The sequence below is a fragment of the Artemia sp. Qi Xiang Cuo genome, chromosome 20, assembly GCF_049724085.1.
Source record: "Artemia sp. Qi Xiang Cuo chromosome 20, ASM4972408v1, whole genome shotgun sequence".
Taxonomy (NCBI): Eukaryota; Metazoa; Arthropoda; class Branchiopoda; order Anostraca; family Artemiidae; genus Artemia; species Artemia sp. Qi Xiang Cuo.
The window spans coordinates 17,565,544-17,588,942 of NC_142813.1; the positions used below are offsets into that span (position 1 = coordinate 17,565,544).

At 35.2% G+C, this 23,399-nt stretch overlaps 1 protein-coding gene across 1 annotated transcript in view; it reads left to right on the forward strand.

Annotated features, from left to right (window-relative positions):
- Positions 1-13,246, forward strand: part of LOC148939950 (uncharacterized) — a 30,354-nt gene extending 17,108 nt beyond the window's left edge. The window contains exon 3 of the mRNA XM_089105891.1: positions 11,633-13,246. Within this exon, the coding sequence (XP_088962017.1) occupies positions 11,633-11,946 (314 nt within the window). The 3' untranslated portion in view covers positions 11,947-13,246. The remainder of the gene's footprint in view (positions 1-11,632) is intronic.
- The last annotated feature ends 10,153 nt before the right edge of the window (positions 13,247-23,399 follow it).

The window sequence follows — 23,399 nt, forward strand, 5'->3', positions numbered from 1 at the left end:
TATATCTGCAGAAACGTTCTCCGGAGCACTCGCACCCCGGTCCGGGTTTTTATAATGGGTGAGATAGAGAATGATCATACTGGATTATATATGAACTGTGGTGTAGCTTAACAACCGGGGTCATTGCATTTAAAAAACAATTAGGTGACACTGTCGGCGAAACCCTAAGTTTTTTCAAGTTTTTTTTTCAGATGCTGACACATGTGATTACAAACACGAATAATACAAAGCGCCACACCGCATTTATACGGTCTAATAAACGCCTGCTCATTTAATATCAATTCGAGTAGACAGGATATTTCAAATCCACCATTGGCAAGGTAGCTATCAGAAATATAAACAGCGTAGAGAATAGCCGCAAGCGACGAGATTACGCGACCCCGGTCTAACCATTTAGCGAAACCGAATTAATGATCGGCAACACTATTTTGTTGAATAATAGCGGTGCTTGTCTATTATATAAAACATACTCGAGAATTTCGAATTAATGATCGGCAACACTATTTTGTTGAATATTAGCGGTGCTTGTCTATTATATAAAACATACTCGAGAATTTCGAATTAATGATCGGCAACACTATTTTGTTGAATAATAGCGGTGCTTGTCTATTATATAAAACATACTCGAGAATTTCGATCGCGAATGTTGCGAACATGACACAAGAAACTGGTCAAGCAACTTCTTTATACCAGAAAATTAGCTTTCGCTGGGTTGGAAAATAAATTATAGCTATATTTTATTGAAGTGTTTAGTTGGTATTTTGGCTAGGTTAGGTATAGGTTACGTATTTTGGAGATCTGTATGTTGTTGTTTTTTTGTGACCCATTTGTTAATAATAAAAAAATTAATATATGCTATGCTTTACCCCCCCCCCTCTTAATGTGCAAAAACGTAGCCCAAATTTGTTTCTAAACTATTATATTTTCGTCATGTTTTGTTTGATGTCATTAGCATTAACCAAACTTCATTTCTCGAGTGTGTTTTATATAACAGACAAGTACCATGATAGACAAGTATTGTTAATTTTAGTTGCAATGTTAGGAAGAAATACTATATCGTATCAGGTAGCCTTAGCTATTTTAGGTAGGAAGCTAAAAAAAAAAGGCCATTTGACGTAAAGTCAGCCACTTTATCTGTTAATTTTGGAAGTTTTCAGAGTAGTCTTTGAGTTGAATTTGTATCAAAAGCGCATACGACTTATTCAGTATAAAATTTATATTCATGTTTAGTTTTAACATTTTTACTATCTCCAATAATCTATATCTACCTTATGTATTAACTGTTTTCAAGTCCCCCTTCCTAATATACACTTTTGTACGAGCCTAGGGCTCGTATAGCTGAAACCTAATATCTGTCAGTATATGTCCTTCATTTTACAACGTATTTCTCCCATCTTCGTAATTCATGCCTTTATTATTAATATGCTGACAGGATGTAACTATAGTTAAAAATGTAAAACACAAGCTGTAACTTCCTTTTTAATTTTTTCCTTTCTTTAGAAACAATAATTAAAATCGCTAATTTGCTATCAATAAAACTGCGATTGGGGCTCAATTCGCTAAGATATTCCTCTTTGAAATATACTTCTACTCATGTTCGACTAAATTTCAATTCTTGTATTTGTAAGATGTTGCAGTAGTTACCACAGTACTGTTAAACTAAAGGATTTCCCTCCAGAGCACAAACTCTTAATCTTTGCGGGTTAAGTCCATCTATTTTTGTTTTAACCTACTATGCAAAACTAGTGAGGCAGTCCCTCTATTATAATGTTCCGAATTACTGACTAGGGTACAATATTACGACAAAGTAAGTATTTCTATTCACAAAGTTTGGGAGCCCATGTCTCGAAAAATGGACTCAGCTCTAAGCTTGAACACTTCATTACAGTACAGTTTGCTTTTTTAGAAAATTATATAAAGAAAAAATGGCTATATCTATTTATTCAACAACTATCCGTGCCTTCCCTGACTGTTATAGTAGGGAATCAATATCTTCGCAATCCTTGCTGTAGATTGGGAAAAGAAGTGGCTATCCACTACGTTATCCATTAGCAGAAAATCAATTGCAATCTATCTTGAGACAAAAATCTGTATTCACTGTCATTGCCATGCTTTAATTAAGGTTTTCGAATCTCGTTGGATTAACGTAACATGTTAGTTTAAATTAATAGTTTAAACTACCGATTTACAATCACTTCGTGTTGACTTTGAACAATCTAAATTTCAGCTTAGAGTAGTTTTAAATTAAGATTAGAAGGCTTTAAGGGACGATGTTGCGCGTCTCAGAAGTTGAGTCTTCCATACGGGAGATTCCAATAGGGCTGCTGACGACAAGCTAAAGAAGTGCAAAATATACAAGTCGGGGATCGTTATAGAGATTAATCTAAAAAAACAAAGCTTTTCAAGGAAAGTAAAGAGCGAAGTTGAAACTTAAAACAAACAAAAATTACTGCATCATAATCTATCTAACATATATCGATGAAACTAGTGCAAATTAACCATCTGATGATATTTGATTAAACAAAACTAGATCTTTACTGAAAACACATTGTGTCGTTTTTAGTGTCATATGGCACTTTCTGATGGTGGAATTTACAAAAAGCATGTATATATGAGAAACAGCTTTTAAATGAGCCACTAACATCTCTCTATGATGTTCTGGTAACCCACTAGCCCTTAAAAAAAAGAAAAAAAGGAGAGCGCTACTAATGCAAAGAGATTTTCCTTGTTGTTTAAGGTGGGCAACTCTAATTCACCTGTACATGGTTTTCGACCATGCTGATTCTAATAGTGCACTTTTTATTTCGATATGACACCATTTTTGAGGGGATTTCAGGCTTTTATTCGAAATCACCATAAATTTACTTATAAGATAAACCGAAAGAATAGTTACAATTCTTGAATCCTTGTCATATGGCAATTTTTTATCACTGGGGAGTTTTTGTTTTTTTTTGTTTTTTTTAAAAACACATTCTTAGCTTTTGGCTACTTTGAGCTGTAGTTTGCTCTTTACTAGGTTGCAGCTACTGCTGCAACCATGATTTTGAGGTTGATTCTACGGTTTTGTTGAAACTTTCTTTTAAACTGGACGTTTAGGAAGATTCACACTTATTTAAGAAGATATTCTAACATGTCGTGAAAAAGAGTAACAGTTATTAAAAGCTGAATACGAATCATGATAACAAACTAAATTTGCTTAGTTTAACCTTTAAATGTAAATAGGATTCGTAGGGATTTAACTATGAAAATGGTTTCTTGCTTCTTCTCGCCATGGATAATCATTAGCTCGTGGCAAGGAACTGTAAGTAAGGAGCGACTCGGCCTAAGTAGGGATTTAACTATGAAAATGGTTTCTTGCTTCTTCTCGCCATGGATAATCATTAGCTCGTGGCAAGGAACTGTAAGTAAGGAGCGACTCGGCCTAATGGTAGTTGAAGCTCTAAACATGGAATTTTGATAGCATTTAACGCATCAAAGCAATTGTCTTTTTATGCAGATTCCAGATTTTAATATTACCCATCAAAAGTTACGACCCTGAGGAAATTTACCTGCTTTTCTAAAAAGGGGAAACACCCCCAAAAAGTCAACGATCTTAATGAATATCACACCATCAAATCCAGCATATTAGAGAACTCCCCTGTAGTGGTTTCAAACTCCTTTCTACAGAAATATAGGATTTTGTATTTTTTGCCAGAAAAAAGATCTTGGATGTATGTTTTTTTTTTCATAGAGTGATCATATTTGACCAGTGGTGCTAGAAGATCGTCAGAGGGCTCATTTGAACGGAAGCAAACAGTTCTAGTGACCTTTTAAAGTGACCAAAACACTGGAGGGGAACTGGCCCCCTCCCATGCCCCATTTTCTTAAAGATATCAGAGAATTTTTTTTAGATAGCCATTTGATACAGCATAGTTGAAAAGTCCAATAACTGTACCTCGGGGATGGTATTGCCCGCACAGGCCCTGCGGGAGGGCTGTAAGTTATGCAATTTACCGATTGTTTACATATAGTATTTGTAATAGGAAAATTTATTGGATTTTTTTTTGGGGGGGGGGGGATTTTCCGCAGGGAAAATTTTATGTGGGGAGGAAATCTTAAAATAGAAATTTTCCACGGCAGGAGCAAGGGATTTCCTAGAATGAGTTGAAAAACATTAAATAGTTGAATAAAAAAAACAACTTTCTTTCAACTGAAGGTAAGGTGCAAAATGAAAACTTAAAACGAACAGTAATTGTTCTGTATAGTAGGAAACTGCCCCCTCATCAACTCTAACTCTTTAGGCTAAAGTTTTATTTTTTGTCACAATTCTTTAGCAGAGAATGTTCAAACACAAGGACCGTTTAATTTGAAAAAGGGTTTTTAAGAAAACTTTAGGATTATAGCGTAAAGCCATGGTTGAGAAAGGGGCAACCCCTAATTTTCTTTCAGGTTCTCCTTGCTTTCAGTTGAAAAAAAACTTCGTTTTTCATTTAATATTCACTCTGAAACAACTGGTATCTTTGAGTCATATGTCAAGGCCGTAAAATAGTCACACTTGTGAATTAAATTTAAAGTTTCAAATATACAATTCGTTTGTAATTTATCGTGTTGAATCATGGTAAAGTTTGAAGTGTAAAACCTGTGATTGACCAATCAAACTATTTGTTGATTGTATAAAGTATCCAAATTAGGAACGAGGGGCACCAAGAAAATGACTAAGTATAAAAACCTACTTATTTTTAAACCTAAAAATTAAAAAAAAACCAGGTTCGTAATAGTTTTTCCTATTACGAACCTGTTTTTTTTTTTACCTAAGCATTAAGCATATGCAGCAATCCTATAAGCCTGAGATTTACAATCAAAAGTGTCACAATTTTTCAAATGCCAAATTTGTTGAAAATCGAACTTTATTTATGGAATATTTACCGTATCCAATGAGTTTGGATTTTGGAGCTCTTAGTTGTAATATCAATTGCAGTAAAAGGAAAATTGAAGGTTCTTATAAATGAAGCTATTACAAAATCCAAAAGTTACAATTATAGCAGGGGAAATAAGCCAGCAAGCAAGAATCTCAATTAACCTTGAAAAAGATAATATAATTGTGAGTAGATGCCAAAAACAAATCTGTCTTTGGTGTCAGCTTCAGCTCTAGGCTACCTCGTGCTACATCAGTTACATTTCAGAAATTAGTCCACAACCGAAGTTATAATCTAAGACTGCGTTTTCAAGCTTAGTGCTCCAACCTTATATTACGCTCTTAATGATCCAACATCGAAAAAACGGTACTTATGAGTTATATGGTACATACGAAAGAAGTCAAGTTTGGTTAATGCTAATGAAATAAAATAGGATGAAAATATAATAGTTTAGAAACAAATTTGTGTTGTATATTTGCACATTAGGGGGCAGAGGGGGGGGGAGGGGGGGGTAAGGCCTAGCATATATTAAATACGTAACCTAGGTACTCCCCCCCCTAAACCCCCAAAAACAATAGTTTAAATATTGTAAACGGAATGACAAACCACACTTTGCAATCCATTTATCTATTGCAAATACTCGTTTTACTGGTTTCCTTTAGCATTTCCCTATACAGTATATAGCGTAGTGTGCCATATGATGCATAAGAACCGAAAAAACTTTTAGTTGGTTTCCGAAACGACAACGAAGCAAAGAATAAATGTTTTCAAGTTCCCTATGTAAACCCCTTAATCAACACTCCGACTTTTAAATAATTGTTACTTTGTTACTTAAGTATTTCAGTAATTTCTTTGTTACTTAAATATTTTAGTATTTTCTTTGTTACTTAAGTATTTCAGCCCTAAAGTTGTTTGTTGGCTATCCCTGAAACTTTCATCAACATTAACACAAGTTTTATTTCTTAATGTCATATTAGAGAAAAGGTTCCAATGAATATATTGGCATATCAGAGCTTTAGTGGGAATCACAGTTTAGCTCTCAATACCCTTATAGTTTCCTGTTAATGCTTAAGCATCAGCAACGTAGATCACTAAGCTGATCGCTATCCCTTTGAGGGTAAGTGTCCCCAATTTTCTAAAATAATATAAGTCTTAAAGTGCTAATGTTTGATAATATGCTAATTGATTGATCACTTTAAAATTGGTTAATTTTACACCTATGGAATCATTGTGGAAAGCAGATTATTTTTATGTCTCGTATGTATTGTTATTAATATTCCTTTGATAAAGTTTGGGTTACTATTGACACGGTTTTCGCGTTAATGTGAGCCATTTTATGGACACAGGATCTTATTTAAATGTCTTGAAGCAAATTTAGTCAGATTGATAAGCACTGAAAAAAAGTCTTCATCCATTATTGTAGACTATCCGAGCACTAAATTGTGATTATAATGTGGCGTCATACAAGAAACTGAAGTGAAAGTTGAAACAAACCCAGCATTATCTGATAATACAGATTCGTGTATAGAGTGAGAAATAGTCAAGAATTCTTGAGGTTCTGAAATTTTTTAAACTCAAATCTGTATTTAAATCCACGTGACAAGTTTCGTTTGGGAATCATTTGAATTAACAGCCCTCTTATTGATTTATCCTCATAGTATAAATATCAAACAGTAGCAAAAATTCCTATGCTCTCTATTAAAGATTTTTGGGACAAACCATTTGCACACCTTTCTTTATGACTCCACATTCTCCAATATTTATGTTGTGGTAGAGACTTTAACTAATGCTGTGACACCAAGAGAAATTTCCCTTTCCGTGTGCTTTGATGTGTTACATTCCTGAACCAAATTTTCGCTACTGTTTAACATTAATACTGTGATTTATCCTATACAAGCCACCCAAAAGTCAGTTTGATCCATTTCCCTTTTAGCTACTAGTGTCTCACTTAAGTATGTAATTAAACTTCCCAAAGAACTTGTGAGCATTTTTTCCTAAAGATGAGCAACACATTGAAATACAAATCTACTATGTGTTTTATTGGATACTTTTCATGACTGTTTTATGAAGCTAATTGACTTGGAAAATAATATTATAGTTATGCGTGCTACATCAAAAGAAAAAAATGTGAAATTATGATTTATATACTACTATTACTAATAACAACTCACCGCAGGACCGAGTCCCCTGGGGTCAACCCAGTTAAATAGGCTCATCATCCATCACGGTATATTCAAATCCTCACTCTTTACACTCTCCCAGGAAGTTCCTATTTCCTTTAAATCTATCTTTATGGCCTCCTTCCACCCCAGACGAGGACAACCTGCTTTCCGTTTAGCCCTAGACGGTTGGTCGAAAAGGACAAACTTTGGCAGTATATCATCCTTCATCCGCAAAACGTGCCCTAGCCCCCTCAACCTTTCTTTCATTAAAGCCATAGAAAGCGGTATTGAACCACTTTTTTCTTACAGCCTACTGTTTGAAATACGGTAAGTCAGCCGGGTACCCAGAACAATCCGTAAGTAATTTTTCTGATAAACATCTAGCAAATCTTCATCCGCTTTTCGGAGCACCCATGCTTCTTCAGAGCCATATTTGACCACTGTCATCACTGCAGTTTCTAATATTCTAATCTTGGTTTGCAGACTTATGTTCCTATTCTTCCAAACTTTTTTTTAACTGTGAAAAAAGCATCCTGAGCCTTGTCTATTCTACTTTTAACATCTTCGCTGCTCCCACCATCTTTACTAATAATACTACCAAGGTAAGTGAAGCTGCCCACCTGATCAATATTTTCGTTACCCAACGTCACCTTTTCATCTTCACTTATTCCTAGTCTTAGTGATCTTAGTCTTCTTAACATTAATTTTTAAACCTATTCTAGCACCCTGAACTCGCAAAACCTCTAAAATTTAATTTATTTTGCTCACACTTTCATCTAGGATGCTTAAATCATCAGCATAATCTAAGTCCTGGAGACTTTTTCCTTCCCATTTGATTCCGTTGTCTCCTATTGCCTTTCCTATGCTCTTTGAAACAAAGTACACCAAAATGGTACAAACTAAGAAGGATAGAACACATCCCAGCTGATTTCCTAATTAAATAAAAAAACAGATGCTAATCTCATTTCCTACCTTAATCGCAGCAGTTTATTTTTTACACATTCCGCTTAGCACTTTAATATGTTTGTGTGGCATACAGAGCAAGGATACGAACTTCACCAAAGCTCTTCTGTCAACAGAATTGAACACTTGCTCATAATCTATAAAAATGAGGACCAAAGGTGTTTGAAAACTAAGGCACTTCTCAATTATTAACCCAAGAGTGAAAATTTGGTCGACACATCCTCCACCTTTGTCTAAAACCGCACCGTTCTTCTCTTAAAACTTTGTCTACGGCATCTCTCAGTCTAAAAATTATCATATTACTATGTAATTTGCTATCTACAGAGACCAGACTAATGCCTCGAAAATTACCACACCCACTTTTATCACCTTTCTAATAAAGTGGTTTAGTTAAGGTTTTCCTAAAATCGTTAAGTACTTCCCCTTTCTCCAAAATCATATTCATAAACTTTAACTTATTTCTAACCTCAGAGCCACCATATTTAAGAAACTCATTTGCCACCCAATCAGCGCCTGGAGCCTTATTATTTTTTAATACATTTAGTACTGTCGCTAATTCTTCCTTACAAAACAAATCTTCCTTCACATCCAATGTATCACAAAATTTTTCATTTTCCTTTATATCTTTTCCTGCAACTCTATCTCGGTTTAGCACATTCTCAAAATGTATGGCCCCGTTCCTATCTTTAATTGGGCCAAGTCCAGATTTACTACTCCCTCTCAATTTATTAACATGCCAGTACAATATTTTACTATTATGCTGTCAAGCTTCATCTTCCAGATCCTCGGCAATTTTATCCATGGCCTCCACTTCACACCTTCTTAGTTCATATTTTAATGTTTTCTCCACATTCTTTATATGCCTTTTGTTTTCATATAATCTATCACTCAGATAATTCTTGTACAAGTCCCTTTTCCTTTCTATTAAACATAAAGCTTTTTCACTAATATTCTTAGCTGTAGTCCTAGCTTTCTTCCTTAAGACTCCTTTAGAAACTGCACAGATTATTTTTCGAAAAAAAATCCAAACTTCTTCTACATTGTCAAATTTTAAACTCTTAAGTTTACTATTCAACTGTTCCTGGAGAGTTTCTCTCAAATTCTCATCCTGGAGTCTACCAGCATTATAACTTCCGGGAAGGCAGTTTCCCTTCCTAAATTTCAGCTTTAAATTAAGCCTAGACACTACTAGATGGTGATCTTTACTTTTAACATCACTAAAGGCACTCTTATATACCCTAGTATCTTGTATTTATCCTGCCAGTCTTGGGTTTACTATAACATAATCAATAAGGTTTGCTGTCTTACCATCACGTGAATACCATGTTAACTTATGAGCAATTTTATGACCAAACACCGTATTGGTTACAACTAGATTGTTATACCTGTAAAATTGCAAAAGTCTGTATCCATTACTGTTTTCTTTTCCTACACCAAATTTACCTAGGCTAGGACACTATTTATCCCTATTTCTACCCACCTGGGCGTTAAAATCTCCAAGTATACACATCATATTTCTACCTGGGACCCTGTCTAATTGCTCCTGTAACTGTAAGTAAAATTTATCTGACTCACTAGTCTCCGTCAGTCGGCTCTACAGGGGCATATACTACTATAACTGATACCCTGAATTTTCTAGTCATAAAATGAGCAATTAGTATTCTATCATTAATAACTTCCTACCCTGAACAAGACTTAGCAGCTTCCTTATTCATCATGAGCCCTACTCCCTGTCTATGTACCCCATCCTTCCTGCCTGAGTAAACGAATTCTATATCACCTAATTTCATGCTTCCTTTCCCTGGGATATAAGTTTCTGAAACTCCTAATAAGTCCAGTTCGAATCGTTTGAATTCGTCAGTCAAAATGTCGATATGATAATCATTTTTTAGCGTCGTAACATTCCAAGCTCCAATTTTCCTGTTCTTTAAATCATTGAAATTATTTTGGCTTCAGGAAAAGCAACGATCCCCGATACCAGGGCAGGAAGGGAATCACATATCTTCTCAAGTCTACACCGAAGTGCTTAAGCCGGCTTAGAACCGGACAGCAAGAATTCCCTGGAACCTCCAGTATGAATGGAGGTTTTGTGCAATCCTGGGCCCATCTTGGTCACAACATGGTTTTCAGCACTTGGCGATGCTTTTTTATCGACAAGAGTCGAGATCCTGCACATGCAATCTCAAGCCTATTACCTTTGACTCATTATATATTCATTCCCACAAATATTATGCTACAACGGGGAGGCAGCCCATAGTAGATAAATTAGCTATAAAGAAGCTTTTCAGCCCGATTACGCCCGTCAAAGCAGACCAAGCCCAAAAGAACTGTCCATTAAACAGAATCCCGTAAGAATGCTGTGTCTTTTACTAGGATATAATTTCCTTGAGGGGCGCCACTCCTCAAGTGGGAATAGATTTGACCGCAAGGTCCCCAGTCTTGCAGGTACCCCAAAAGGGTCGAAGCAGCCTTTTGCTGAGGCCGTTGTACATAGATCTGGATCTTACGCTCTGCCGCAGTTGTCCTCCTATAGAGGATCTTCCCGTGATGGTGTTCTGCATCACCATGCAATTTAACGCAATACTGGGAGAAGGTTTGTAACTCATGGGGCTTGTGGACACACCGGTAGGCCTTATTGAGTGTACATTTTAGGGGCCTTCTTCCTCCTCCGCCTGTATTCATGACCCCGGGTGAGGGTGTCCCAGTTTATATTATGGACCCTCAGGAATGAGGTACCCCCTTAGTCCGTTCCTCCTATGGAGGTACCCTATATATCTGTATGGCGTTCCCCTATCGCAATCTGGGGACATACTGAGTGACCTGGGGAGGCCCCTTAAAGCTAAGGATTTCAAATGCAACTTGAATTTATGCATCCTTTTTCTCAAACTAGAATCTAAGTGCCACAAAATCCAATATTTCCAAGGATAATAAGTATAACTTGAATTTATGCGTCCGTGTGTCTCAAACTAGAAGCTGAGTGCAATATAATAATCTAACATTTCCACAGATAACAAGTATAACTTGACTTTATGCATCTGTGTGTCTCAAACTAAAAGCTAAGTACCTCAAAATCATTTAGCATTGCCAAGCATAAAAGATGCAACTTGACCTTATGTGTCATGGCTAAATGGACGTGCGCTGGGTTGAGAATTCTTTGCCCAAGGGGCACGGGTTCGATCCCTGGCGTGGCCAGTTATTTGGGTTTGGGACGCGGGTCAGTGGTGTGACTCTGTAAGCTTAGCCAGAGTCGACCCAGCTCTAAATGGTTACCTGGAGAAACCTGGGTAAGGTAAGCATGAAGGGTGTGCGAAAGCGTAGGATGGCTGGCCCCCAGCCCCCCATTGCACTTCCTGGCTGAAGGGTCACGAAAAGGAGATCAACACTGCTTATTTGGGCCTTAAGGGTATTGTGCTTCTATACTTACTTACTTACTTCTCAAAATAAAAAGGAGCTTGAGCTTACATTAGTTATGTCTTTATCCTCTAGACATTATGAAGCTACTGAAAGTGCCTTTTCTCTATGTAATTCTATCTATGTAATTCTTCCTTAGAACTGCTTTCAATGCTCATCACTTCATCCTTTTTAATTACTTGCTGCCTTTATTTTTCTTAGGGAGTGAATTACGACGAAATGAAGATTCCTGGGAGAGCCATGTTGGTAGCACAACCAATCAAGAAAGTGACAGCGAGCCAAAAAGCCAAGAAACCGTTTATTTAGAACACAGGAAGCGGAATAATGAAGCAGCAAAAAGATCTCGAGAAAAGAGGAGAGAAAAAGAATGTGAAACACTGGTGAAAGTGGCGTTTTTGGAGCAGCTTAATGGCAGCTTAACTCGAACCGTTGTTTCACTGCAAAAGAAATTGTTATATTATCAAAAAATTGTTCACGGTGAAAATTTTCAGCCGAGTGATGAACCCTCACAGTAACTTACTCGAAACCCTTGCCTTATTTCAACTAGGTTTTGTCCGTCTGAGTTTTGTTGGATGAATTAATACCTAGAAGTGTTTTTTTCAAATGCTCAAATATGGAATTTCAAAACCCAAATATTGAATAGCTATAATGGTGTGAAAATTTTTTTTTGACAATTTCTAAAGTTTTCCTATTCTTGGTAACATTGCATATAATCCGTTTTTGGTCCAGTAAGCATTTTATTAAAACCTAATGGTATTTTCTTCGTTGGTTGACCAAATGGAACAAAGAAAGATTTTTTTAATTTTTCAAATATGGAAATTTAAAAATAATATTGAATAAGTGTAAAAGTGGTAAAAATGTTCTTGGAAAATATCAACAGATTTCAAGTGATTTTGATATGTTACAGACCCGATGAATGTCGTGCCTAAAGCGATAGGACGTGTCTACATTCTTCCAAGAAATATATGAAAAATCTCCTTTAATATAGGGCTGTACATATTTTCTTGTTTTCAAAACCACAAGATTAATTACTCCCATAAAATGAAAAGAAGACAATGACAAATTGTAATTGCAATCATGGGCGTAAAGAAGGGGGCAGCTGTCCCCCCTCCCCCTAGAACTTCAAATTTACACTTGATATGACTTAAAAAGCAGATGGCTGAAAAAGCAAATGGTTGAAAAAGCAGTTGAAAAAAGGTAGATCGCTAAAAAGCAGGTGATAAAAGGTAGATGGCTGGAAAAGCTGGAAATAAACTGCTGGAATGACAGAATAAAAGTCAAACAAGAAGTAATTGTCCATAATGTATTGGAAAGATTTAGTTCTAATCGAAGAAGATTGATTAATGCTGAATCTTATTGATGATTCATGATTTTGGGTGATTACTTATTAAAAAGATTTCATAGGTATGATAGAACTTGCTCGCAATGTAAGGTTTTGTGAACTGCCAGTATAACTTCAGCCCCCGCCTTCATCAAAGAATCCCCCCCCCCCCCCTAGAGAAGAAGCTACGTACGCCCATGGTTGCAATTGTTATTCAATAATTTATTATAAATTAAAGCACAAAAATTACTCAGCGTCACACCAGAAATTAAGCTTGCGAAGTCTCCAGCTAAGCATTAACTTCGAAAAATAAAAAGATAATAGTTAATAAAAGCCAAGAGCAAGACGCCATTTACATGTCAAAGTTCCAACTGTTTAAGAGTCCCGGGATTTAAGTATCTTATTCTTTTAACTAGGGGCTTTTACCTAATGACAAGAATGTGTCAGATACGTAGAAATATATGGCTTTTAAAATGCATAGATTACGTCATAAACAGGCGCTGATGTTTGTAACTGGATGTTTCAGTTCCAATTTCTGTTGTTGTACAAAAGTACAACAACAGAAATATATATATATATAATATATATATATATATATATATATATATATATATATATATATATATATATATATATATATAATATATATATATATACATATATATATATATATATATATATATATATATATATATATATATATATATATATATATATATATATATATATATATATATATAATATATATATGTGTGTGTGTGTGTATATATATATAACGTCCTATTTCAAGAAGAATAAACTTTTTGGAATAATATTTGCGGCTCGGAGACCTTAATGTTAATTTAAAATAAAGTTGAATACTGAGTCCAAAATCCAAGCGGCAAAATCAGAATCATCAGTTAAGACCACTTTAATAATGTAGTAGGCCTACTAGAAAGAAAGCTGAAATATTTTTCAGTCTTCCATTGAATTATGGATATTAGTATCCATAATTCAATGGAAGAATTTTCTTGGTCTTATTTATTATTCCCATAAGCAAGCAAGACGTGTTCACGTAATTGTATTTATTTTAGCATTACGACGAAGGAAATTTTCAATCTTATCTGCTTGAGTGTGGGACATACTTTACTGCCGTCTATACTTCAGCTGACACTACTAAAAGCAAAGTCCCTAATAAACTCCTACCACTATACAAGCTTCTTTCGGAACTTTTACTTATTTTTTAAAGAACAATCTTATACTTTGACACTTGTAATCTATTTTTGAAACTGATATAAAAATCAATCTGACTTATTTTTTGGTAAAAATCTCAGGCTTTTGCAGAATAACAGATATATTACTAAACTGGAACATATTCCAGCACAAAGACGCTTATCCAGCGAGTCTTTTGGGCTAATTCAATCCCTTGCAAGTGATTCTTAGCAATTCCTCGTCATTCTTGTGTTATGTGCTTCTTCTTTTTTGGGGTGAGGGGAGGGGGATGTCTGCACGAAAACTTTGCCTCCCAGTAAATCAAATACATTACTGAAGCAAAATGTGGGAACTACAACCAATGAAGACTGAAATGTTCCATCCCCAAAAGTTATTTTTACTTTTTTTTTGCAATTTTGATATTATAAGTTATTTTTTTATGTAAACAGTTTTGGCCTCTCTAAAAACCATTCCTCGCTGATAAATTCCTGTATGCTGCGTCTCTCTTCCTCTGTTTTCTGCATATAAACTTTTGGTCTTAACACTGCAAATGTTTTGTTAAATGGAACAAATAAATAGAAAAAACTCCTAAGTGTCAGAAAAATTTATATTAATGAAAAGGGTACATTGTGAGCTAAATTAGATGATTGAATTAGGTAGTAAATTGAAAAATATAAGTTCTATAGAATAGACGAAATTTATTATAAGTTTTATTTAATGGAAAAATGGCATTTCTAACTGAAAATATATCCGGTACATTAAAATAGAGTCGTAAAAACAAATTATAATCCAAATAGTATTTGTTTAATAGGTTAATAGCATCTAAAGTATTATTTAAGTATCCTGAAAATACTTACTTTAGAGTGTTGAGTTGTGTCGAATATATATAAACATGTTCGAGATAACCAAATTCTCCCAAAGTCTAATTTATGATCACTACCAAATTTATTAAAAGAGAATTTTTTGGAGGATCTAAAAAAATTGTTTCATTAAAAGGTTTGCGCAGTTTCAAGAAAAAATCGTTATTTTTCAACCGGCAATCGCATCAACTTCTAGAAACCAAATTCTATAACAAATCGTTTTCAATAGAAAAACAAAAGTAAGATATATTTCAGCCCAATAGCTTCAACTTGCTTTCACATCAATGGCAAGAAAGGTAGTTGAAAAATATAGTTGTGAATACAAAAGTCTTTACTAGCTCTTCTGTTTTGGGCTGTGAGTATAGTTTAACTAAGTTTAACAGCATATTGTTAAACGCGATCTAAGTTTATCAATTTTTTTTACCGATCGTAATCGGTCATTATTCTATTATGCCGATTATATTCGTCAATATTTTTACGCTTACAGCCAATTTGTGACATTCTTTTATTGTGTTTTAGATGTTCGCAATAGAATAAAAACAGGATTATTTATATTTTTAGTTAAGTTTTTGGTCAGGATTGTTCCAATTTGGTGTTTTGCTTTTACCACAAAAATAACGTATTTAAATCTTTTCTATGCAGTTTAAACTCATATTTTCGATAGTCTACAATACCCAAATTTTACAAAAAAAAGGGAAGATAACGTTTACAAGTCGTTTCACAAAATAACTCTTACATGACAAAATTTGATTGGATTTTCATATTCAATATAAGAAGCTCTATTGCAACCACATACAAAGATCTCGAGAAAAGAGGAGAGGAAAAAGAATGTGAAACACTGGTGAAAGTGGCGGTTTTGGAGCAGCTTAATGGCAGCTTAACTCGAACCGTTGTTTCACTGCAAAAGAAGTTGTTATATTATCAAAAAATTGTTCACCGTGAAAATTTTAAGCCGAGTGATGAACCCTCACAGTTACTTACTCGAAACCCTTGCCTTATTTCAACTTATTTCAACTCTTGGCAAAGAAAAATAACGAAGGGAATAGTTTTGGGACCAACATGGTTAATTCATGAGTAGTATCTTATCCTTTTCTCGCCCACTTTGGCTGAGGTAATTACAAAAGGCTGTCTGTGACTATTTTGAACTTAATTTAACAAACTTTTCTGCAAGCTGAGCAATGGTGTTCGTAGTGCAGGTACCGATCTGCTGATTTTCTGCCTTCGGCAGGGAGTCCAATGTATGGTTGGGGGCTCAACTTAACAGCCTATCCTCAATTTGAACAGCGCTTCAGTTGTACACTTTACATACTATTTGACTCAACGCGCTATTTGACTTTTTTAAAGCTAGAACTGAAAACTCATCCCTCAAACTAAATAAGTTTTATTAATAGGTCCAATCCTTTCTCTGTTATCTTATTTACTTGACAGTATAGGATGAGCTTTCTGTTTAAAAAATGCGTTTTATAATTTTCTTTTCTCGCTGAGAGAAATTGTTAGGAAACGGAGCATTTAAAAAAAAAGTCTTCAGTGCCATGTTTTGAATGGTCGAAAGCATCTTTCTATACCGCCTCCTGATCTTTAATTACGTTGGGTATCCAGAGGTGGATACAACATTTATGTTGAAGGAGGCACCAGCATAACTTTTATGGGCACCAACATAAAATGCCATTAGTATTTCACCCCTCCACCTCATTAATTAGCGTAACTTTTAACCTTCTGAGGTGGATGCGACCTCGTCCCCCTGAAACCGTCCCTGTTGGTACTTAGGCTTAAGTTTTACTCCCTTGTAAAATTCATACTGTTTCCTTTTGAATAACTCTTGCAAACTTTCATATACAAAATATTAATATAAAAGGAGCAAAAAAACACATAATTTTTTACATTTTAATTTCAGCCGTCCTAGCCAAGTGGATTGGTGCGCTGGATTTAGGATCCTTTGTTCGAGAGGAAGAGGGTTCGAATCCTAATGTACCCAATTATTTGGTTTGGGATGGGGGTCAGTGGCGTGACTCTGTAAGCTCAGCCAGAGTCGACCCAGCTTTAAATGGGTACATGGAGAAATCTGGGGAAGGTAAACAGGAAGGGTGTGCGAAAGCACAGGATGGTTGGCCCCCAACCCCCCATTGCACTTCCTGGCTGAGCTAGTGACCCCCGCTTAAATGTTGCAGTGGAAGTTTCTAAGGGACCTTTGAATGAAAATTTAAACTATGTCTAGAGAAACAATCTTCAGTGCTTAACATCAACAACCTAATCCTGTTATACAGAGACTCATAATGTCATCAGCAAAACAAAATACCAGCGAAATGGGAACTATTTTTAATGAAAAAATTGAAGGTAGCTTGACCATGGACGTTTTTCCTGGATGACAGTGATTCTGTGAGGCTACAACCTTCAGTCAAGTCCATTTGTTCTTAGGGTATCAATATAGGAAGCAGTTCTTTTAATTTTCCGGAGTTTCCTTCTGTCAAAACTATATAGTTCTTGTATGTTATTGCCGGGTACTTTTCAGTGCCCACTTTAAGAATCAAGCGGCACTGAAAGTGACATTGCAACCATCACTGTTGCTAATCCAAAAATAGATCACAAGGTAACTCATAAGAAACAGAAACTAAAATAGACTAAACAGATCAATTTTCATGATGGATCATTTACAATATTGATTTCGAAACAAGGCTGCGGCCAAATAAGCACGTCAAGCCCTTACAAAAAATTAAATAAAAAAAAAAACAAGATTATTTAACTGAAAGTAAGGAGCACCATTAAAACTTAAAACGAACAGAAAATATTCCGTATATGAAAGGGCTGTCCCCTCCTCAACGCCTCGCTCTTTACGCTAAAGTGTTTTATTGTTTAAAAAAACAAAGTTGCGAGAAAGAGTCTAGCTCACACAGTACGACAAAATTTCAATTAACATAAATTGCAATTTTGAAAACAAGTGTAGATCAGATTTCAAAAACAAAAACCTGGAAAATTCTTGGAAGATAAAAAGAGCTTTTTGTGTTGAATATTTTTATGCAAATCGTACTATGTGACCTAGTAGTTTCAGGGAGAAATTCCAAGCTAAGAATTGAATGTGGTGTTTTGTAGATATAAGTTTCAGCCATATCATGGTTAACCAATTATATTTTCTGATGTCATGCTAACAGGAAAAACTGTAATGTTTGCTTGAAAAATAATTATTTTTCTGTTATTGTTCAGCATAATTAGAAAGTTTCCCCATTGCGGTCCTTTTTCAAAACCTGACCTTGAAACTACTGATGAACCCATTTTTTACTTCAATTTAAGCTGAGGTTGAAGTTTCCCCACCTATAAATTTAATTTTGGCCTTTTCCGTTGTTTTTACAAATTTGTGTCAGATAAAACTGATATTAAGAAGAAGTCATAGCCTTGATTTAGAATGGGCGCCTGCAAGGGGAGGGGGTGGGGGTGCACGCTCCCCTCCTGGAATTTAGACCAGAGTAGGAAGAAAATAGAAGTGTAGCAACTAATCAAAGAAAAGGAATTTCTTATTTTTGTTTTTTGTTTTGTCTTTAAGAACTGCTACGAAACTTGTTTAGAATCAATTAAAATTTCATTCAATTCTTAGATCTTAACTCAATTATAGGTCATTAACTCAATATAGGTCATTGTTTATCTATCTAAAGGAGACCGAAACCGGAACCCGATTAAGGGTGTAGAGTAAATGCTCTGAAGTGCATTCTTATACCCTAGCATTAGTGCAACAAGCTTGATAAAGCTTACCACATTTTAGAATTAATAAAAAAAAGAAACTTTCATATATAAACAACGTCGTGCCCTACCAGGAGTCAGTTTGGTCTTGGTTTTTGCTCCTATTTTGTCAAGCTAAAAGCGTAAGTCTATTTTTTTTATTCTTTTTCTTAATTTTTAAAATATAATCCTAGTTAAGGGGTAAGATTCAAATTTTTATTAAGTCTATAATGATCATCCTGTGTCAATTCCATTGGTTGTATCCTATAAGGTCTTATCCTATTAGGAATTTCGCTTGCTTTTCCTTCGTAATAATGAAACTTAACTTTTAGCTTAAATTTGAACGGGAATTTAGTCAAGAGACCGGAATTTGTGAATTGAAAATATTGATCTTTTAATAAATCAAAAAATAATTAATAATTAATCTGCAAATATTTCGAAATAAATTACAAATAAATGGCTTCAATTGAATATAAGAATTAATATTGATTAGTAAAAGTAGTAATAAAATAGTGACCATTCTTTTTTTTATAGTAAAACTCTTTGTTTTTCTATACCGGTATAGAATCAAATTTTTGTACCACTCACTGTTTGAAATATGATCAGTCTAAAGGTATACTGATCAGGCTGGTGGCCGGCGTCCCCCCCCCCCGGTGATTACCCCATTGGAAAATACCCCCCCCCCCCTGTGGAAAAAAGGCTTTCCAAATTGGAAGCTTTCCGTGTAAAAAAGGCTTTCCAAAAATATCTAGCCCCCCCCCTGGAAAATTTTCTGCGGGCGTCCTTGTGGTTTAGCATACAAAAAACTGTTCTAAGCCAAGTTCTTCTTTATACCCTTTTTTAAGTTTCTCTTTTGAATTGTACGCGCTAATTTCTTCCTTTTTTTACATTCTGCAAATATTTAAATACACTAAATATTTACCACAAAGCCTTTTTATTTCAAGAATTTCTTCCATTTCAAAGAACCTTTTAAAATTGTCTAGTGCCAGCTAAACTATTTCAAGTCCCTTCAGCTTTGAAATAAATCCGTCAAACCAATAAACCGAAATTGTATCTAATTTGACAGAGAATTTTCGATAGTTGCTACCGAGAGAAACCTGTTTCTTACTAGAGTACAACGAGAAAACTCAAAAGATATTTCCTAAGAAATCAAATTCAAGCGGAACTACTATATGAGGATAGAATCAGAAAACATGAATGAGGGAGTGTGCACTATGGCTGGGATAATTCAAGAGACGGTGACTTACATAAAATAAATCTTATAATTCAAGATATATAATTATAGCTAAGAACCAGCTGTTGGCGTAATTTTTTGCTTTAAGATTTAGCATACTCAATGAAAGCATAGCATACTCAAAATTCAGTGTAAAAAGTCGTTGACTCAATATGGCGTAAAAATTCAAATTAAAATAAAAAAAACTTAGAACAAACATACATTATCCTATAAATGAAGAGACTTCTAGCACTCTTTTTACGTTAAAAATTAGCTCATGCTTTATTGACATGAGTAGTATAGGCCTTTTGGATACTGTCACAGCTTACCTTGGTGTACTATTGGAGTTACCTATCCCTCACGTCTGGTCTTCGAGATAAGAACGTTTCCTTGAAAAAACATTGCATGTCAAAGTCTGGTCTTTGAGATAAGAACATTCCTGGAAACAAGCCAAAGAATATTGTCGCTGTACCATGAGAATCATATGTTGTAAATGCCATATCTGGATATTATTGTCTGAGTTTCATTTGCCAAGTATTTTGATCAATAGCTGAAGTGAGCTTGAAGTGACAGGCTGTCTAATAAACGAAGTTTTAATATGAGTTCTAATATACAATTGGAAGAGATCTTTTTTTGTATTCTAATGGTATCGAGCACACTGGTTCTTTTGATGGTCAATGACACTTGTTTCGATACCCAAATTGTAACAGTACTAAAAATTGTAATGACTACAGCCGGCCAGGTATCCTTTACGTAATGTAATGGTCCCGAGCTCACTGGTTTTTCATTACAAGTTTTGCGCATGAGTTTGGGCCCCCGTGTTCTCCTCCAGGGTCCCAAGTGCATCTCTATAATCCCCAATCTCCCAAGCTTTTTTTGTTTGGAGAGACTTAGATTTTGTTTTTTTTACTTAGAATTTTTAGACTTAAAAATTTTTGGACTTGGAATTCTTAGGACTTGTGTCCTAAACTTTTTTGTGTCTTAAAATAAAATGTAATCTTTAGTGAACATAGTTTTTGTATTTTTTTTATGCGGCCGTCCCGTGGTACTCTTTGCTTAAAGAAGTTGTTTCGTATATGAGCAAGCAGACCTCTACATATTGCCTCGCTGTTTACGCTAAGAGGTGAAACCAAGACCAGGGAAGTTGTTGAGATTTTTTATAGGCCAGAGTTTATTTTTCTTAATGACATTCGAATACCATTGGAAAGAACGAGTATTGAATCACTCGCTGTTTATGCTCAGAGGTGAAACCAAGACCAAAGGAGTTTTTTTAGATTATTTATAGGTCAGAGACTTAACAAAGGGGCACTTCTTTTATTTTTTCATTCATTCAACTATAAAGTAAGGAGCTATATTAAGACCAAAACCGAACAGAAGTTGTTCCGTATGTGAGGAAGCAAACCTCTACTTGTTGCCTCGCTGTTTACACTAAGAGGTGAAACCAGGACCAGGGGATTTTCACGTGATTTTTCATAGACCAGAGTTTATTTTTCTTTATGCCACTCTAATAGCATGGAAAAGAACGACTATTGAATGCCTCACTGTTTACATTAAGAGGTGAAACCAAGACCAGAGGAGTTTTTGAGAAAATTCATAGACCAGAATATATTTGTCTTAATCTATTTAATCTTAATCTATAAGTCGTTTGTCTTAATCTCTGGCCTATGAAAAATCTACTCAGCCCTTTCAATTTAGAATCGAAAGCCCTACTCCTGTTAATTTTTGCTTGTTTTGAGTTTGACTCGGTTATTTATTGTAATTTCTGTTCGTTTTGGGTTTCATTTATTTATCGATGCTGATTTGTGGTAGTTTTATGCTTGGCAGATTATTTGATTTTATTTTTGCTCATTTTTGGTTTAATGGAGTTCTTTACTTTCCTTTGAAAACCTTATTTTGTGGAAATTTTTTTTTTAATTAATTTCTGTTCGTTTTATATTGACAGTCTTTTCAGGGAAAAAGAAAATAATTGTTTAAATCTCTTCATTTTTTTAAGACTTTATACTTTGGCCTGCTATTTAGATGCTGCTGGAAACTCTTCAGCAATTATTAACAATATACACCCTTTTAAAAATCTGGACACAAATAGTAGTGTTTAATTTAGTTTCATACCTCCTCTAGTTGACCTGAAATAGAAAACTTGATACCATTCGCAAAAAAAATCTGTTTACTTTCTTTTATAGCTTGGATACACTTACGGTATTTTGATTTGGTTATATTTTAAGAGCAGAAGTAGCCTCGAAAGTTTGAACATAATACCCTCATTCGTTCTTGGGATACTGCTGATATTCCTTATTGGGAATCAGTATTAACACAGTGCATTTTGATTTAATCTTAAGGCAACATTTAGTTTTTAAACATAATAGGCCAATGGGAGGGTGGCGTGGAAGGGGGATTAGTTGCCCTCCAATCACTTTCAACTATTAAAGAGGGCAATAGCCCTTTCTGTTTTCAATCAAATGAGCCCTTTTCGAAGTTTATACGACAACTCCTTCGATACGAAGTGCTTTAGTCTAAACAAAACAAACAAAAAAATAATGCATTGTACCCACATCGCTCTTTACTATAAAAATGTCAAGCCTTCCAATCACTTTCGACTATTAAAAAGGACACTGGCCCTTTCAATTTCCAATCGAATGAGCCCTTTTTGAGTTTTTACGACAACACTTTCTATAAACAACTTATATGCCCCCAGGGCATAGATTACAACCCTTGTCCTGAGGGCTTTGAGGGGGTTGTCATCCTCAAAGACCTAATTTCCAGAACTTTCAACTACTTTGAACAAAATGTTCAACTGCTTGTTCAACTACGTTGAACAAATTGAACAAAAGGGCACTAGCCCTTTCAACCCCCAATCGAATGAGCCCTTTTCGAAGGTTTTACAACAACGCTTTCTGTAAAAAAAAACTTATATGCCCCTAGGGCATAACTAAAAACCCTTGCCCTGAGGGCTATGGGGGAGTCTCATCCTCAAAAACATAATTTCCGGACTTTTTTAACTACTTTGAACAAAATGGTTGTCTCAAAATTTTGATTGGCTGTGTTTGGGGAAATGGTGGGTGTGAGAGGGGTGTAAGTTATCCTCCAATCACTTTGGACTGTTAAAAAGGGCACAAGCCCTTCTAATTCCCAATCGAATGAGCTCTTTTTGAAGTTTCTACAGCATCACTATCTATAAAAAACATTATATGACCCCAGGGTATAACTTACAACCCTTGCCCTGAGGGCTCTGAGGAGGTTATTATCCTCAAAGAATTAATTTCTAAAACTTTTAACTACGTTGAGCAAAGTGGCTATCTAAAAATTATGATTGGATGTTTTTGGGGAAAAGGTCGAAGTGAGAGGAGGGTTAGTTGCCCTCCAATGACTTTTGACTGTAAAAAGGGCACTAGCCCTTTGAATTTCCAATTGAATGAGCCATTTTTCAAGTTTATATTACAAAGCTTTCAATAAAAACCTTATATGCCCCCAGGGCATAACTTTCAACAGTAAAAATGACCCTATTGATCCGACGAAGACACCATATATGGGCATAGAGTCCCTAGGGAGAACACCTGTGATGTCAGTCCCACGCCCACACCAAATATGGGCATGGAATCCCCAGGGAGAATGATTGCGTAATCAATTGGGAACTAAATTTCCAAGGTCGATTTATTTGTTGTTGTTGTTTGGCCAAGT